Genomic DNA, 17,661 nt, shown 5'->3' on the forward strand with positions numbered 1-17,661 from the left:
TCACTCTCTTGACATATCTTTCACAAAGCTTAATGAAGTCCAGATTGTCAATTATTTCTTTGATGCATCCTGCCTTTGGTGTTGGTATCTAAATCATTGTTACTGCCAAATCCAAGGTCATCTAGTTTTTTCCTATATTATCTTCTGGAGTCTTTTGTTTTACATTTAGGTCTGTGATCCATTTTGAGTTAATTTTTGTAAATGATACAAGGTTTTGTATAGTTTTGGGTTTGGGGAGTTTTTTTGCATATGATGTCCAGTTCCAGCACCACTTGTTTAAAAGATTATCTTTGCACCTTTTCATTTCTGATACTAGGAATCTGTGTCCTCTCTTTTTGTTTTTTCTTTTCTCCTTAGCCTAGCTAGAGGCATATTGAATTTATTGGTCTTTTTAAAGGACCAACTTGTGACATAATTGATTTTTCTCTATTGATTTCCTGATTTCAATTTTTATTATTTCTTCTATTTGCTTTGGATTTAATTTACTCTTTTAGCTTCCTGAGGTAAAAGCTTAGATGATTGATTTTAGATTTTTCTTTTCTAATGTATTCATTCAGTGCTATAAATTTCCCTCTAAGTACTGCTTTCACTACACAAACTTTAACAAATTGTATTTTTTGTTTTCATTTAGTTCAAAATGCTGTTTAATTTCTTTTGAGATATCTTCTTTGACCCATGTGTTATATAGAAATATATTGTTTAATCTCTAAGTACTTGGGGATTTTCTAGCTCTCTTTCTGTTATTGAGTTCAGGTTTAATTCCCTTGTGGACTAAGAGCAGATGTTGTTTGATTTTTATTCCTTTAAACTTTGTTAAGATGTATTTTATGGCTCAGAGCAGTCTATCTTGGTGAATATTCCGTGTGATCTTGAGAAGATGAATAGTTTATATATGTCAGTTATATCCAATTGATTGATGGTGTTGTTGAGTTCAACTGTGTCTTTACTTATTTTTGCCAGCCAGATCTGTCCGTTCTGATAGAGGGTTGTTGAAATTTCCATCTCTAATAGAAGATTCATCTATTTCTTCTTGCAGCTCTATCAGTTTTTGCCTCATGTAGCTTGATGCTCTGTTAAGTACAAACACATTAAGGATTGTTATGTCTTCTTGGAGGACTGTCCCCATTTTAGCTTAGAATAATGCCCCTCTTTATTCCTGATAACTTGCCTTTCTCCGAAGTCAGCTCTGTCTGAAATAAGTATTTCACTTCTCTCTCTTCTTGATTGCATAGTTTCTTAACACAAATTGGATGTAATTCTTATTTATAGGTAAGGTATATCTTTTTCTGACTTCTTTGAGGATTTTTTTTAAGCTTTGATTTTATTCAAAGTCATACACCTAGGTGCAGTTTCTGAATATTTTTTTCTGCTCATTGTTCTCTCAGCTTTCTGGATCTGTGGTTCAGTATCTGACCGAATTAATTTGGGGAAATTCTCAGTCATTATTGTTTCAGATATTTCTTCTGTTCTTTTCTCTTTCTTTTCCTTCTAGATTTCCATTACACAGATTTTACATCTTTTGTAGTTGTCCCACAGTTCCTGAATATTATATTCTGGTTGTTTTTTCTTTTCTTCTCTCTGCTTTTCACTTTTGGCAGTTTCTATTGAGGTATTCCCAGACTAAAGTCTTTCCTCAAGCCGTCTCTAATCTACTAATCAGCCCATCAAAGGCGTTGTTCCCTTCCATTACAGTGTTTTTGATCTCTTTCATTTTTCTTCGGTTCTTAGAATCTGCTTCTCTGCTTACATTATGCATCTGTTCTTGCATGCTGCCTACTTTATCCATTAGGGCCCTTAGCATCTTAATCATAGTTATTATATTCCTAGTTTGATAACACCCAATATCCTTGCCATGTCTGGTTCTGATGCTTTCTCTGCCTCTCAGACTCTTGTGGGGGTTTTTTGCCTTTTAGTATATCTTATAATTAAAATAGGAAGACATGATGTACTTGGTGAAAGGAACAGCTCTTATAGGCCTTTAGCAATGCCATGGTAAGGTGTGGAGGAGGGGAAGCATTCTGTAGTCCTCTGAGTAGGTTTTAGCCTTTCAGTGACCCGGTCCCTCTGGGTTGTGAGCTACATACATGCTTCTCTGTTTTTGCCCCTGCTTTGGTGGGAAAGGATGTCTAGAGTAGGCTGGAGTTGAATGATAACCCCTCCTCTGGGTCAGTCAGGCTCTGATAAAACCCCAAGAGGTCAGGCTCTGGCTAATTAGTTTCTCCTGGGGGCAGACTTTTTTAAGAACAGGATGCCCTAGTCTAATTCAAAATGGTTCCTTTTCCTCTCCCCCAGTCAGAAGCATAGGGGACGGTAAGAGCCTGGTCAAGCTCGCAGATGATAGTTACTAAAGCGCGGGGCCCCTGACGAGTGGGCACCCGGGAGGTTTTATTTCTCAGGCTGTCAGGGCCGAGTCTCTGGCAGGCTGTCAGTTTCAGTGCAGGTTTCTCCACCTCAGCACTGGTTGTTCCTGTGGAGATGTTTGCAGGTGGGCTTGTGCTTTAGTAAGTTGTGATTCTTTGTATTTGTCTGCCTATCTCTAATTTTAGGGGCCCTATGAATACTTCTGTCATGGATTTAAGAAGAGTTGATTTTTGGTTTGTTCGGCTCTTGTTAAGACAAAGTGGTGACTTCCTGCTTCTTACACAGGGCTTATGGGATCTTAGTTCCCCAACCAAGGATTGAACCTTGGGCCCTTGGCAGTGAGAGTGTGGAGTCCTAACCCTGGACCACCAGGGAGTTCCTCCTTTCTGTCCTTTAAAGGTGTTGTTCTGTTGTCTTCTGGTTTGCATTATTTCTGATGAGAGGTTGATATTAAATATTTGTGTTTATCTTTCTTCTTTTGAACAAAAAGTGTTTCTACCCTCTACCTGATTTTAAGATTTCCCTTTTGTCTCTGATTTTTGGTACTTTGATTATGTGGTTTGGTTTGGTTTAATTTTTATTTTATATTTTATAGTTGATTAACAGTGTTATGTTAGTTTCATGTGTCAGCAAAGAGATTCCATTATAGGTATCTGTTTTTTTAAAATTCTTTTTCCATTTAGGTTGTTACAGAGTATTGAGCAAAGGTCTTTGTGCCATATGGTGGGTCCTAGTTGGTTATGTATTTTAAATATATAATATGGTTTTATGTTTCTAATGTGTGAAGTTCATTGAACTTATATATGTTTATAGTTTTTATCAGTTTGGGAAAAATTTTGACCTTTTTTTTCAAATACTTTTTGTCCCCCTTTGCCTCTTTTCTGAAACTCAAGATATGTGTGCGGTTTGATACCGTCCCGTTGGTCACTGGTGCTCTGTTATTTTTTTCATCTTTTTCTTTTTTCCCCCCCTCTGTGCTTTATTTCAGGTTTTTTTTTTTTTTTTTGCTGTGTCTTCAAGTTCATACATCTTTTCTTTTACAGAGTCTAATATGCTGTTAATCCAATTCAGTGAATTTTTTATTTGAGATATTGTAATTTTCATGTCTTGTAGTTCTGTTTGGTTAGTTTTTATACCTTCCTTCTTTGCCTCATCGTGTCCATGTTTTGTTATGGGACATACTTCTAATAGCTGTTTTGATGTCCTTGTCTGCTAATTCCATCATTTCTTATTTGTTTGTCTATTTCTAATGATTGATTTTTAAATCCTGTTTGTGAGTCATTTTCCTGCTTCTTTAATGTCTGGTAGTTTTTGACTAAATGCTGGACACTGTGTCTCTGATGTGTGGGGGTGCTCTGTTTCATTGTATTCCTTTAATGAGTTTTGGACTTTGTTTTGCTGCTTATATTACTTGTGATCAGTAGGATCCTTTTTCACGTCTTGTTTTTGTAAGCTTTATTAGTGCGGACACGAAACAGCCGCTCGCCCGTTTAAAAGCAGCATCCTTTTCAGGATTCTGCTGCTTGCGCCCCCCCCCCCCCTTTTTTTTTAACAAGGGCTTTCTGCTGTAGCTAGTAGACCCACAAACTAGCTGTCTAACCACAAAGCCAAGTCCTCGCTGTCTGGAATCCAGGAGTTGTTCAGCTTACTGTTTTCTGAGAGTTCTTTCCCTGGCCTCCACCCCCCACACAGACCGTTATTCTGCAGAATATTCCAGGGAGCTCCTCTGCAGACATCCAGATTTCTCTCCCTGTGCAGCTCCTCCTCCTTTCTCTTTTGCTCTTCAAATTCTTACTGCCTCAGCCTCTCTGGGCTCCAGTCTGTCTCAACAATTCAGCAGGATTTTTGGGTTCTATTTTAGTTTCCTTTCCCTGCATTGCAGCTTGGAAATTTCCTCCAGGCAGTAAGCTCTGGCAATTGTGGGGCTTACCTTTTTTTTCTCTCTGAGATCATAGGTCTTCACTGCAGTTGTCAAATTCTGAAAAATTGTTTCATATATTTTGTCCAGTTTCCTTTTGGCAGTTTTCTTACTAATTAATCTGCCATAGCCTGAAGCAGAAGTTCCATATAAATTTTATACTCTGCAAACTTTTTAGAATAATCAGAAGAGATAAAGTCTGTCCTTTTATGTTTTAACCAGTTCACTTCATCTTCATACTCCCTCTCCTGTATTTGCTATAGAGAAAACTGATTTCATGTTCTCTTGAAACTTTAGTGCAATATATATTCTTAAGTTATTTGCAGGTGAGTGCATATCTCAAAGTACAGGTCATACTGGATTTTACAGTTTGTCTTAATATGGTGTGGGGGGGTGTGTATCCTTGTTTTTGTTATTTATTAACTAATTTCTGTCCCATGAATGGCCTTCATTCTGAGCATTGTAAGTGAGACCCCTCTCTGTTTCTACATACATATATCCCTAAATAATTGGAGAAACTAAGTGACTTTTGTTTAAGTTGCTATGGGCATGTTTTCCTTCTTTAGATTTATTCTCTGTCTAAAGACATTATATATAATTCTTGGTTTTGTCCCTTGTAACTTAACTCAGTATTTGTTTGCTACTCTTCTCATCTTGTTGGCTTGAGTAATGCTTGGTGTAAAAATGTAACCACATAAACAGTGTTTGACTTGGCTGCTTTTTTTTTATTCTCCTAGATGGTATAGCTGCATGCTGGGAAAGAAATGCAGCCTGGCTCCTCTGAAGGAAGAACTTCGCATACAAGGGGTAAGGCTTTGTCATTACTATTCCGGTGTGTCCACTTTTGATGGTACTTGAAATATAGAATTTTCCTGTATACCAAAAAACCCTAAATGTGTTTTTTGTTTTATTTTTGCTTGTCCATTGCTTATTTAGTTTTTTGAATGATGTAATTTTGGAGCTAACAGGGAATTTTTGCAAATCACCAAAATAAGGCCTTTTTTTTTTTTTTTTTTAAGGCCTTAAAATGGAGACTACATAGCTATGTCTAGCCAGGCTTTGGAGGCTCTCTTTCCTAAAAAAGAAAACAAAAGAACATTTGAATCGTTTTACCAGTAGTTCTCTGAAGGGCTGTGTTTTGAGTGTTTCATATATCTAACCTCGAACCCAGAACTGTAAATTGTCTCTCATGTTTCATGGGAGGAAAAAAGCCTACAACTTTGTTGAGATGGCTGGACGGCATCACTGATGCAATGAACATGAACTTGGGCAAACCCCAGGAGATGGTGAGGGACAGGGGGGCCTGGCGTGCTGCAGTCCATAGGGTCACAAAGAGTCAGACACTACTGGGCAACTGAACAACAACAATGATTTACTCATTGGTTATTAGGCAGCTAGACATAGCTGTTTTTGGATGATAAAAGAAAGATAAAAAGAAAGACCAAACTATAATTTAAAATGAGGCAGCAGCCAGAAACATATTAGTAGAACTAATAAAATGATTCGATGCTGTGTTTTTTGGTTTCAGGTTCCTAAAGTCACCTATACAGAATTCTGCCAGGGTCGGACAATGAGATGGGCTTTGGCTTGGAGTTTTTATGATGATGTAACAGTACCAGTAAGTTGAGACCTTCCTTTAGCTTTGCTGAAATCCAGTACATGGTGGGTTTTAGTAGGTCATAAATCAACTAAATCTGTACTGTCTTGTTTCCCTGAAGTTTGCCCCAGATGCTTACATCACAACAGAAAGTGGTTGTAAACCAGGCACCGTCCTGGAAGGCTGTCTGTGGTGACCACAAAACCTTTCTCTCTGAATCTGTGCAACTCAGTGATTCTTAATCAGAAAATGTAAATGAGTTGGAAAAGGATCTTTTACCAATTAAAAAATTCAAATACAAACACCTTGTGGGTATGATTTTTCTGTTGGACATTCCTCAAGAATTGAAATTGAAGTCTATTTTCTTTTATCACTGCTGTTTTCCTAGAGTAGCTGTCTCCTAGGGTTCCTGTGGATATAGAAATTGCCGTTTGGGATTGCAGGCTTTTGATGTGTAAAACTCAGAAATCATTCGAGTAAAGGATCCTGTCTTGACTTTCAGATGAGCACTAGAATATTGATGAGTTTTGAAGCTGGGTGATATAGTTCATTATCCTATTTTGTCTACTTTGCATGTGCTTGACCGTGAACATTCTTCTGTAATTTTATGATCCACAAAATTCTCATTGTTCTCTGTGCTTGCTACTATATGCAAAAGAAAAATGTTTCTGAACTGGTTAGCCGGAATAATTTTTCTAGGCTACATAAGAGGTGGTAATAGAATAGCACCTGTTTGTTCTCACTTCTCCCCTGGAAGAAGGATTGACTTCTTGTTCCCTGGAGCGGTCTACCTTAACGTTCATGCACGTGTTGCTCAGCTTGAGCTGCTGCTGCCCCCAGTGTTTATGGAGGCCTCCTACCTGGTCCTGTCCACCGTCTCCAGTCCCCTGTCCACACCATAGGCTTGTCCTGGGTGCTCCTCTCCCAAGGTCTTGGCTGCACTTTGCTCCAGAGTCTCTCTGAAGTGTTACAGGCTCTCTTGCAGGCTCTCTCTGTAACTCTGAGCCTCCTTCCTTCTGTAGGGCAGAGGAGTAGAGATGTGCGAAAGTATGAGGGGGCCATTTGAAGATGTTTCTGAATACGTGAGCTCAGATTTGAAACTCAGCCTTCCCTTCCTATGTTCTGCCAGCTAGGTGTGCTGCTGGGTTGAAATAAGTTTTCCCAGTCAAGTCTGCATGGCCTGTCTGATGGAAGCCCAGACTGCCTCTGTGCCATGCAGTAGGGTATCCAGAGGTTAGTGTTTGAAATACTCACTGATTACCAAAGATGGTTGTGCTTTTTTTGACCTCCCTGAGGGATTATCCTTTCTGTCGTCTTCTAGAATAAGAATACCAGGGCTTTCCCACCAACTGGTTAAAATCGTTAATAATGCCCTGGCTTATCCCTATGCAGACACTAACAGCTGCAGGCAAATGGAGCTGCACCTGTTTCCGAGTGCTTTCTGTTGAACCTGCTTTCCACACTTGTTGGCACCGCAGGCAGAAGAGCTGATAATGAGCTCTGGCACCCTCCGGGCCATCTCCAGGACCGGTGACACCCTTGCCCTCTTGGATTAGCAGCTATTTCAGATCAGAGTATCAAAGAGCACTGTGTTTCTGTGGTAGTAAAACCAGCTTACTTTGAAAAGGAATCAGCTAAGCCTTCTTCCCTCCCTCCCTGTCTCTTAGGTCATCCTCGAGCCCTGTTCATAGTTTCAGCCATGAAAGAATGCCTCTTGCTAAGGGCCCCAGGCTTCTGCCACACCAGAGTACTCATCCCTCCGCACCACTGCCCCCAACCCAAAGCTGTTAATAATGCATTCCCAAGTGTTCCATTAGGTGCACTTAAACTGCTACGGGGAAAACGGCAGTTTCTGATTTGTGGTAACCCAGCAACAGTTCCTTAGCACTGGTGCCCTCGCTCGGCAGCTGCTTTCCCAGGGGTAGTCCCAGGGCCCTCCGGAGGGCTTCAGTGGGCTGCCCTCTTGGTTCTCCTTCCTGCCAACTGGACCTCTCCCTGCCGTTTGAATCGGTCATCTCATTTTCTCTTGCTCCTATCGCTATGCCGGGGAGGGAGGAGCCTGTGCTGTAGGTGAGGAGAGGAAGCCAAGGACTGGAGCTGGTTAAGCAGAAACAGTGACCTACTTCCCCGCCCCACCCCCATTCCCGCCTTTTTAGGGTAAATGTGCAAGTTACTATGGCAACTTCTGTTTCACTTATCTCAGGCCTACTGGCTTGCTTCTGTCAGTGCTGAATGCTGAAAAATTCTAATTTGCTGCTGATTCAAGTGCCCACACTAAGCCCATTGCTCGTCTGGATTTATTTTAACAGCCAAAAGACGAGTCCTACTGTTGATAAAATTGTGTCTGTTCATTTCCAACTGATGACAAATATAAGGAAACATATCATAAGGACTGTTCCTTACAGAATTTTAACAGGCCACTGAGAATGCCTCTTTGTCCGAGCTTCTTGCATTGCCCAAGGCATTATTTTAGCTTTGCTTTGCTTTCAGAAGTTTGACACTTGTTAAAAGAAAAAGGGGAAATAATGTGACTCTAGTAAATGGTGTGTACTCTTGGTCTGAGCATTGCCCAGGAACTCTGGTTTTAAAAAATGAGCCCCCTCTGCTCAACACATTTCCTCTGAGCCTGGGTCTTTCTTGTTCAGGGAGTCATAACTAGAGGGCTTTCTGGAGAACAGATGGAGGGAAGGGGTCAGATTAATTAGGTAGCCTTGTTAGTGTCAGAATGGGGTTCTTCTGACAGCGCTCCACTGCCTAGTCCACACGCTTTCAAACTCATTCCAGATAGAGGAGGGGTTCCATGTAGGTGCTCAGGGTGTGACTCTTGGAGACAGGTATCAGGCTGGTACCCAGGGCTCGCTCTCATTTTAACCAGAGCTGATCTGCTTTTGTCAGTTTTGTGTATTGATTTTATTTATTGAAAGGATTCTCCTGTTAAGACATGGTTAGAGGGGATTCTCTGGCAGTCCAGTGTTTAGGACTCTGCATTTTCACTGCTGAGGGTGCAGGTTCAGTCCCCTGTTGGGGAACTAAGATCCCATAAGCTGCTCAGTGTGGCAAAGGGCAGTGGGGGGGAAGGACATGGTTCAAAAACCAGTACTGTACCAGACTATAAATTATGCTGTAAAACAGATGTGATGGTTAGGGATCTGAACTGTTTAGCAAAACCAAAGCTAAGGCTCCTTCTCTTGTTACTTTTCTTATTGTGATGTTCATTGTGATAATACCAAAGAAATAAGATACCATTTCCTATCGCTTACAGTGACTAGTTTTATGAGTGAGAAGTATGGATACAAAAGTTTATTTGAGTGAGTACTGAAATGAATGGTAGGAACCAGAATGATGGAGAATTAGGGCATTCAGAAAAGAAAATGGTTCAGCCTGGTAGAACTTCATGGAGGAGGAATTGTCAATGTCTGACTCATAGTTGGAGCATAGTGAGTATTTTGTTGAGTGTTAAAAGGAATATGATGTAGAACTTCTACTAAGGAACAGCATTGCAAGCATAATGTTAATCGGTATAATAGATTTCAAGCACCAGAGATAGTCTTTGTTAGGATGTGAATGCTTCACACACGTTATGTCATTTTATTCAAACCTGACAATAATCAAGTGGGTGGTATTATCCCCACTTTCTAGATGAGGAAATTGGAGACTCTAAATTTAAAGTCAGGTTGAAGCCTTGCTTAGTCTGATTTCGCAGCCTAGGCGCGAAGTCACTGTGCTGCCCCGGGACTGCCCTTTGTTCCAGTCTAACCAGGTATTACCTACTCAGCAGCCCCTCAGCACCTTGCTCTAAACCCGTCCCAGCCACTTTCCATGTAACGGTCACCTGGATTCATCCGGAGCTCACCTTTCAAAGAAAGGATGGCTCCTCGGTGGCTCCCTGTTCCAACTCTGTCTTTGACTTCCCTGCCATCCTGATCACTCCCTGTTTTCCTGAATGTGCTGCCTTCTACGGTATTAGAAGTTACACAGTCTTTTCATGATGCCAGGGTCATCGCTGACTGTCATTACAGCCTTTGCTCACAGCCCTTTGATCCTTTCTCTGAACTTCCTTCACTGCAGCCCAGCTCAGTTCCAACTTCTGCATAAAGCCTTCTTAACCATGCAGCCCATAGAAATCTCTCTGGACCTGTCTATATATATTTATTTACTTGTCTGTGCTGGTCTTAATTGCGGTATGCAGAATCTTCAGTTGCAGCATTCGGGCTCTCAGCTGCTACGTGCAGGATCTGGTTCCCTGACCAGTGGTTGAGCCGTGGCCCCCTGCGTTGGCAGCACAGAGCCTTAGCTGCTGGACCACCAGGGACGCCCCGGGATTCATCTCTTTCAGTCATTTGGATTCTGCATGAACTTGCTTCTGACATAGCTTGTACTGGTATTTTGTTTAACGGCGGCATGGTGGATTACCCCAAAACCATTGTAGAGTGTATAGAAACTATCTATCTTTAGGTTGAGCAGGTGCTTCTCTAAGTTTTTGTTTCTTTATCTGTAAGTTGGGAGTTACTGATAGTACCTACCACATCAGGTTTTGAGGATTAAATGTACTTAGCACAGTGCCTGATATATATAGTAGGTGCTCAGTAAAATATATTGTATTATCATTTCCCACCATTCCTTCTCACTGCCCCTGTATTTGATGTCCCAGTAATGCTGAGCTGCCCTGATGATTCTAAAGCAGATCTTAGAGTGTATTATTTCATCTATAACCTGTTCCGTATTTATTTACAAAAGGTGTTTCATTTTACTTTGTGTTTTTAGCGGTTGCCTTTTTGTGTGTGTGTTATTTAGTTTTGTTTGGCAATCGTGAAAGATACTCACACATGGTTTCAAAATCAAGTCTCAAAAAGACACTGTTAGAAGTTTAGCTTCATTCTCTTGTCTCTTTCACCCCAGTCAATTCCTCTTCTCTAATTTATCCTCCCATTGTTTTTAGTTGGGTTGGTTGTTTTAATATAAGAAAATACACGTATAGTTATAGCCACCTACTTTCTTAGATAGGTAGCATTCTACATAAACTTTTTTCTTTTTCTTTTTTTTTTACTTTGTATTGTTTTTACATATATCAGGAATGATTACCAGAAAAGGCAGTGGCAGCCCACTCCAGTACTCTTGCCTGGAAAACCCCATGGACGGAGGAGCCTGGTGGGCTGCAGTCCATGGGGTCGCTAAGAGTCAGACACTACTGAGCGACTTCACTTTCACTTTTCACTTTGATGCATTGGAGAAGGAAATGGCAACCCACTCCAGTGTTCTTGCCTGGAGAATCCCAGGGACAGGGGAGCCTGGTGGGCTGCCGTCTGTGGGGTCACACAGAGTCGGACATGACTGAAGTGACTTACAGTAGCAGGAATGATTACAGGACATTTTAAAAACAGCAACCAGTCAGATTAGATAACAACAGAAATGCCACTGGGCTGTTAATAAAGAATCCACACTTTTAGAGAGCAAAATACTTAGTCCACTTCATGGCAGCAGAGCTGATACACATGTGAAGAAGGTAAGCTGGTCTGACCGTCCGTCCCAGCGCACCTCTTGTGTGGACTCCAGCCAGGTGGCAGTGCTGGCCCCTTGGCCTTGTTCTTCCACAGGTAGTAGCCTGTGCTGAGTAACAGCTCACAGACACTCGGCTTGTTCCTGGAGGACCTGGAGCGGCAGCCATTCAGAATGTGGCAGAGCAGGGAAGACCCCTGTGTGCTAGTCAGGAGCATGCCTTTCCCCTCAAGACCATTCTGGAAGCTGCTCTGTCTTATCGAGGAGGCCGTGGCTTCATGCTCAGCAGATCTTAGTGAATGACCCTCTTCTTGTCCTGCAGATATGAGGGAGATGTGTGTTCTACCTTAGCCTCAGTTAGCAGCAGAATGGCGAATGCTACACAGATTTGTATCAGGTTACACCTGATTTGAAAGTCTTCTGACTGGTTGTACCACTGAGGTCTAGAAATTAAAGGAAGAGTGAAGATTTAAGCAATTTAAAGACAACTCTTAAGACTCTGCACTCCCAATGCACGGTGCCTGGGTTTGATCCCTGGTCAGAGAACTAGATCCCACATGCTGTAAGTAAGAATTCGCATGTTACAACTAAGATATGTGTAGCCAAACAAATATTTTAAAAGAAAAAAAAAAAGAGCTCTGCTAGGTAAAGCATATTTTTAAAATGTAAGAGCTATTTTTGCCCAATTCGTGGTTTCAGTGTGGTAACACTTGAGGCTCCTCCCATACTGATGATTATTCATTGAATCCTTGCAGTGTTAAAGATACAAAGCCTATAGTCTCTGCAGAATTTACAACTCCCCACCAAACTGCTTTCACCCTGTAATCTCAGCTGGGTGATAACAGTAGTTCATCTTCTAACCCAAAATCGGTTGTAAATTCACCTTCTGGTTTTGTACATTAAACTGAATTAATCATTATTGATTTTTTAAAATTGTGCTTTAAAATGTTAAGTTGTTACTTTGTCTTCTAAACTATGACAGCTTGAGTATAGCAATCTTCATTGAAAATATTTGTGGTCTGAGATGTAAAAGCATGTTCGCAAATTAAGATCATCTCAATTGGGGAAAACAGCTTCTATTACTGGTGTTGTGATAGCAGTTACCTGCTGTTGAACCTGTGTGGGGTTGGATTTAACTGTTAATTTATTAGGACCTGCTCCTGTATTTTACTCTGGCCCTGCCTACTGAGAATTTTCAGTATGAGCAAGATAGGGTGAGGAATGATTGCTATAAGCCAGACTTAAGTTAATCTTTAATTACTTATAAAAGCTTTTAGAGTTTCTAAAGTATAAATTATCTGTCTCTTGAGTGTTTACCTAGTTTCTATAATAAAACTAGGGAATTCCCTGGTGGTCCAGTGGTTAGGAATATGCGCTTTCACTGCCAAAGGTGCAGGTTCAATCCCTGGTTGGGGGACTAAGATCCCTAACCAGTGTGGCATGGCCAAGAGTAAAACTAAATCCTGAGAATGTGTGTGTGTGAGTGAAAACAATTCACTAAAAATCTTCAGAAATACCAGATTTGTTGATTGACCATTATATATGGAACATTGGAGCCAGGATGCAAGGTAAAGGAGCCATATATGAGATGGAGAAGTTTTCATTTTTGTTCTAGTGTAACAAGGCAACAAACTGTCTGTTTTGCTGTTTCTGAAAGTGGGTCCTTGAGAGAGCTCTTGTTAAGTTTGATGAGGGTGCATTTCTCTCCTTCAAGTTCTAGAAAAGCCCATTCTTACTTTTGGAGGAGAATATTGCAGGAAATGACAGGCACAGCAATATCTTCACATTGCTGGTTGGAATTTGTAAGCACAAATGATTCCGACTCTGTCCAAAGAGAGATGAGGCGCTATCCTTCCAGCCATATTTATAGATGCCCATTGGTGTGCTGTCAGGGATGGCCCTGTGACAGTGACCTTTCCATGGTAACAGCCTTGGATGTCAGGAAGCGGAAAGAATAATTTGATTCTTGTTTCCCATCCTCCTTCTACATACCACCGTCTTTTTTCACCCCCAGTTTAATAATCATATCTCAGGCTCCTCAGTGCAGAGTTTAGGCTCTCAGTAACTGGAGAAATTGTGTTTCTTATGTTGGGCAATTGAGTGATAGCAGTGCTGCTGCTGTGTCGGTGCCCATATGAATTTGTCTCGTCTTGCCTGAAACACAAATTGAGCACGTTCAGCCCTCAGGGCTTAGAGTCTGCCGTCCATTTCTCAGGAGCAGCTTTCTTCCTCATACACACACCCTTTGTTTCTGGTCCTTCTCTTTTAAGCTTGCTTTCTATTCTTTAACTTCCCTTTTTAATTAGTTAATATCTGGTACAAAGAGAAAATGTTGATTGTTTCTAGGAAATACCATCTAAAAGTGTTCTAGCATAGAATAATCTGGCTATTTTCTTGTGTATATGGGGGTAGGGAGTTGCTAGTTAGTTCCTATAAGGCCTCACCCAGTAACTGGACCTCACTGTGTGTGTACTTATGTGCTCTGTCACTGTTTCCAGGCACAGTCGGAGTTCACAACCACACAATTATCAAATACTTCTTTTTTTTTTTAGAAGATCTTCAGAGCTGACTGGGTATTGTCTCTTTTTGAGCCTTTTTATAATCCTGCTCATTTCGATCCTAACTTTAGAATTAGCCTAAACTCTTTTTTTTTAATTTTGATAAAATTTGTCTACAAGTCAGTCTCTTAAAGTGTCCATAATTTATCTGATCTTAGCTAAGAGTCTAACTTAAAAAAAAAAAAAAAAAAAAAAAGTAACCTTTTACTTGAAAGAAATAAGCTTTAAATTGAGCAGTGTCATTTGGTGTTTAAAATGGAACTTGAGTCCCTCTAGTGGTAAGAGTGTAGTTCACTTTTCAAGCTTGAAATTTAAAGAAAGACGACAGTCTTGAGTTACGTGGAATCAGCTTTCAAATCCACTGTTCTTGTGGGTGCTCGTGCCCCCTCTCCCCAGCCAATAGGCAGCGCGTAGGTGGGCACTGGCTTGGCCCTGACACGCCTGGATTCAGCGTCCTCTTCAGCCCGTGCGATCCTGGTGCCCTGGTCGTTCCTAGCATGTGATTCACAAACTGCCACTGCTGCTCTCTTTCAACAAGTCTCAGCACGTATCAACTTGGGCTCCATAGTGGTGATTTTAAGCCATGCATTTTTTTTCTTTTTTTAATAGAAAGGAACACAGTGCCGTTGGGGTCCTTGAGTTGCCTTGAAAGAAATAGTTGCACAGGCCTGTTTTGGGCATAGCAGGTGGATGAAGGACATTTAGTAACCAGAGGAGTTACACACTGATAGAACCCAGGCAGAAAGTACCTGGGTTTGGGATTCAAATCCTAACTTTACAAATACTAACCATGTGACCTCAAGCAGATTCCATCGCTTCTCTGTATCTTAGTTTTTCCCATCTAGAAAATGGGGAGATGGTAAACCCATTTTGCACAGTTGTTTTAAGTATTAAAAATAAACATGCCAAGGCCTTTGTTCTTTTTTAGGGCTCTGCAGTTGGTAGCAAAGGTCATGGAGATTCCCCCAGCTGAATTCATTATAATGCATGAGATTTGATTATTTGGATGACCTTCACCTATTCTCCCATGCCCTCTTTTTCTTTCAGTCACCACCCAGTAAGCGAAGAAAACTAGAGAAGCCAAGGAAGCCTATTACGTTTGTAGTCCTGGGGTCTGTGATGAAAGAACTAGCCCTCAAAGCGTCATCTCTGGGCCCTGAGACAGTGGAAGGCATTGTGGTTGTGACAACATGGATTGAAAAAATCCTCACCGATCTGAAGGTACCTGGTTGATAAGCACACTGAAGAAGTACTTAAAATAATCTTTTTTCTTTTCTTTTTTTTTTTAAGGAGTTTTCAGAGGAGAAAAGTGATCTATAAAATTCTGTTTTTCCTTCAAACAGGTCCAGCATAAACGAGTTCCCTGTGGAAAGGAGGAAATCAGCCTTTTCCTAACAGCCATAGAAAACTCCTGGATTCACTTAAGGAGGAAGAAAAGAGACCGAGTGAGACAACTGAGAGAAGTGCCCCTAGCTCCCAAGAACGTGATCGAAGCCCTGGAAGAGAAAAAGTCTCCTCCCAAAGAGTCTGGCAGTAGTCAGGATGTGGCCCAGGGCCCCCAGGAGAGTGCCCTGGGGGGGCCTGCTCCACCGGAAGGCGAGTCTGCCACTGTGGGGGGCCACTGCCCCAGCCAGGACGCACTTTCCCAGGAGGAAAACCCAGAACCCACGGAGGATGAAAGGAGTGAGGAAAAGGGGGACATGGAGGTTCTGGAAGGTTATAAAGGCTCTAGTAATGGAGCCCAGGACCACGAGGCTCCTGAGCCCTTCAGCGGCCCAGTGTCTGAAAAAGGGAACCATCTCCAAGGAGTGGCTGGACGTTACTTATTCAAGTGTCTGATAAACGTTAAGAAGGAAGTAGATGACGCCTTAGTTGAAATGCACTGGGTTGAGGGCCAGAACAGGGATTTGATGAACCAGCTTTGTACTTATATACGTAACCAAATTTTCAGGCTTGTTGCTAGTTAACTCCAAAATTCTCGCACAGTTGGGAAAGTTCTGTAAAGCAGCTTGCTTTGAAGAGTGGCCTGGGGGGCGGGGGGGAATGGCAAGCTGAATTCCATCATTAGCCCACTGTAACATTATGTGGAATTGTCTTAAACCAGCAAATAAGTCCATTTTTAAACAACCCCCTCCTTAAAAAAAAAAAAAGAAAAACTATAGGGCATCGTAGTATGGTAATTCAGAGAAAGAACTCTGGTGATCAGCATCAACAGAATGCCATTGGTAAACTCATAAGGGATTTAAACCTGACTTAAGCTGATCACCTTGACTTCAGACTGGTTTTCTGAGGCCAAAAGGATTATTTTTGCAGTCTGATCCTGGTCAGAACTTAACAGTGCATCCTGCCTTCTGTGTCAGCCTTGGTTGCTTCCTGAGAAGGGGTGACTTTCTCACCCCTGCCCTCCTCCCCCTCCACCCCATGGAGGTGGTATACCAGGGCAGATAGCCTTATACCCTCTTCTAAAGTCACTTTCAAGACTAAAAACTTCGGGTATATATGATTGATGACCCCTGTGTCAGTCCTGAGAAAGGAACTAGTCTTTTGAGAGTCAGGGAGAGAAAGCTCAGTAATGCCAGGAAGAAGGCCTGATCAGGGAGCGCCTGGGAACATCGGAGACTATCGGCACATTCCTGACTCTGTTTTGGATGTTGCTTGTTTCAGAAACAGAACTAGGTAAGCAAAACTGCCGGATGTAACTGCGATGCAGCAGAATGAAGCCATACCCGTGCCTCCAACCTGTGTAAAGAACTGTTTTATAGCAGTTTGACTGGTGTGAATTTTTTTTTTTTAATTTGTTTTGATGTTTGAAGTGGAGCTAATATAAGAGTATTCAGAATTGAAAACTGTCAGTCCTGTTTGAATCCTGGGGTTGGGGAAGATCCTCTCTTGGCTTTGGATGGGTGAGTGAGTGGTGATGAAAACGAGAAATGGAGCACGATGTACTTACATGTAGTGAGTTGCTTAAGAAAGTCCCAACTATTGGCAGACAAGTTATCGCTGATCAGAGATGGTTTTGGCAGGGGAGTTCGTTTGTAATCCCTTCTGTGTTTACCTGTTACCATTGGAGAATTCTGAGGCCAGGGTAACTGTGTTCTTAAAATATGTTTCTAATTGTGGTGTTAGGGCTCAGCAGGAATACCTCTGGGAAAGGCGTCTCTTTTTTGTCCTCTTGATGTCTCGGTTACCCTCTGCTGTGCTTGACTTTCACCGCTTAATTTTATACCAGCAGCCGAGGGCTCTATTTATCCTGAAATTTTTGAGTACGGTGCCACTGCTCCTCACTGCAAAGAAGACTGCGGCAGAGTAGTTAAGCCACATTTTTGAAAGGTGGCTGTTGGTTGGGGCATAAAACTGATTACCTTGGCATACTTTGGCAGCAGCTAGACCAGTCCTTCTGGAGAAGACAGTGGCAACCCACTCCGGTTCTCTTGCCTGGAGAATCCAAGGGACGGCGGAGCCTGGTGGGCTGCCATCTATAGGGTTGCGCAGAGTCGGACACTACTGACGCGACTTAGCAGCAGCAGCAGCAGACCAGTCCTTCAGCAAAGATACTGGAAACGGAAATAGGACCATATCATACCTCCCCATGGCAGTGGAGACAGAGCTGCAGCAGAGAACATACGAACCAGCCCGTGTTCTAGCCTGGTCCGTGGACCTCTGGAGAGCCCAGAGCCTCCTGGGTTATTTCCAGAAGCTCTGTGGACATGTTTGGGTTTTTTCCTGGAGAG

The 17,661-nt window shown here is 41.9% G+C and overlaps 1 protein-coding gene across 2 annotated transcripts in view; it reads left to right on the forward strand.

Annotated features, from left to right (window-relative positions):
* Positions 1 to 16,694, forward strand: part of METTL16 (methyltransferase 16, RNA N6-adenosine) — a 61,479-nt gene extending 44,785 nt beyond the window's left edge. For both annotated transcript variants that reach the window (XM_065909086.1, XM_065909085.1), the window contains 4 exons: positions 5,017 to 5,086; positions 5,808 to 5,897; positions 14,978 to 15,151; positions 15,274 to 16,694. In XM_065909086.1, coding sequence (XP_065765158.1) covers positions 5,017 to 5,086; positions 5,808 to 5,897; positions 14,978 to 15,151; positions 15,274 to 15,897 — 958 coding nt within the window. In that variant the 3' untranslated portion in view covers positions 15,898 to 16,694. The remainder of the gene's footprint in view (positions 1 to 5,016; positions 5,087 to 5,807; positions 5,898 to 14,977; positions 15,152 to 15,273) is intronic.
* Positions 16,695 to 17,661: the final 967 nt, after the last annotated feature.

This window comes from Muntiacus reevesi, chromosome 18 (assembly GCF_963930625.1).
Source record: "Muntiacus reevesi chromosome 18, mMunRee1.1, whole genome shotgun sequence".
In the NCBI taxonomy this organism is placed as follows: domain Eukaryota; kingdom Metazoa; phylum Chordata; class Mammalia; order Artiodactyla; family Cervidae; genus Muntiacus; species Muntiacus reevesi.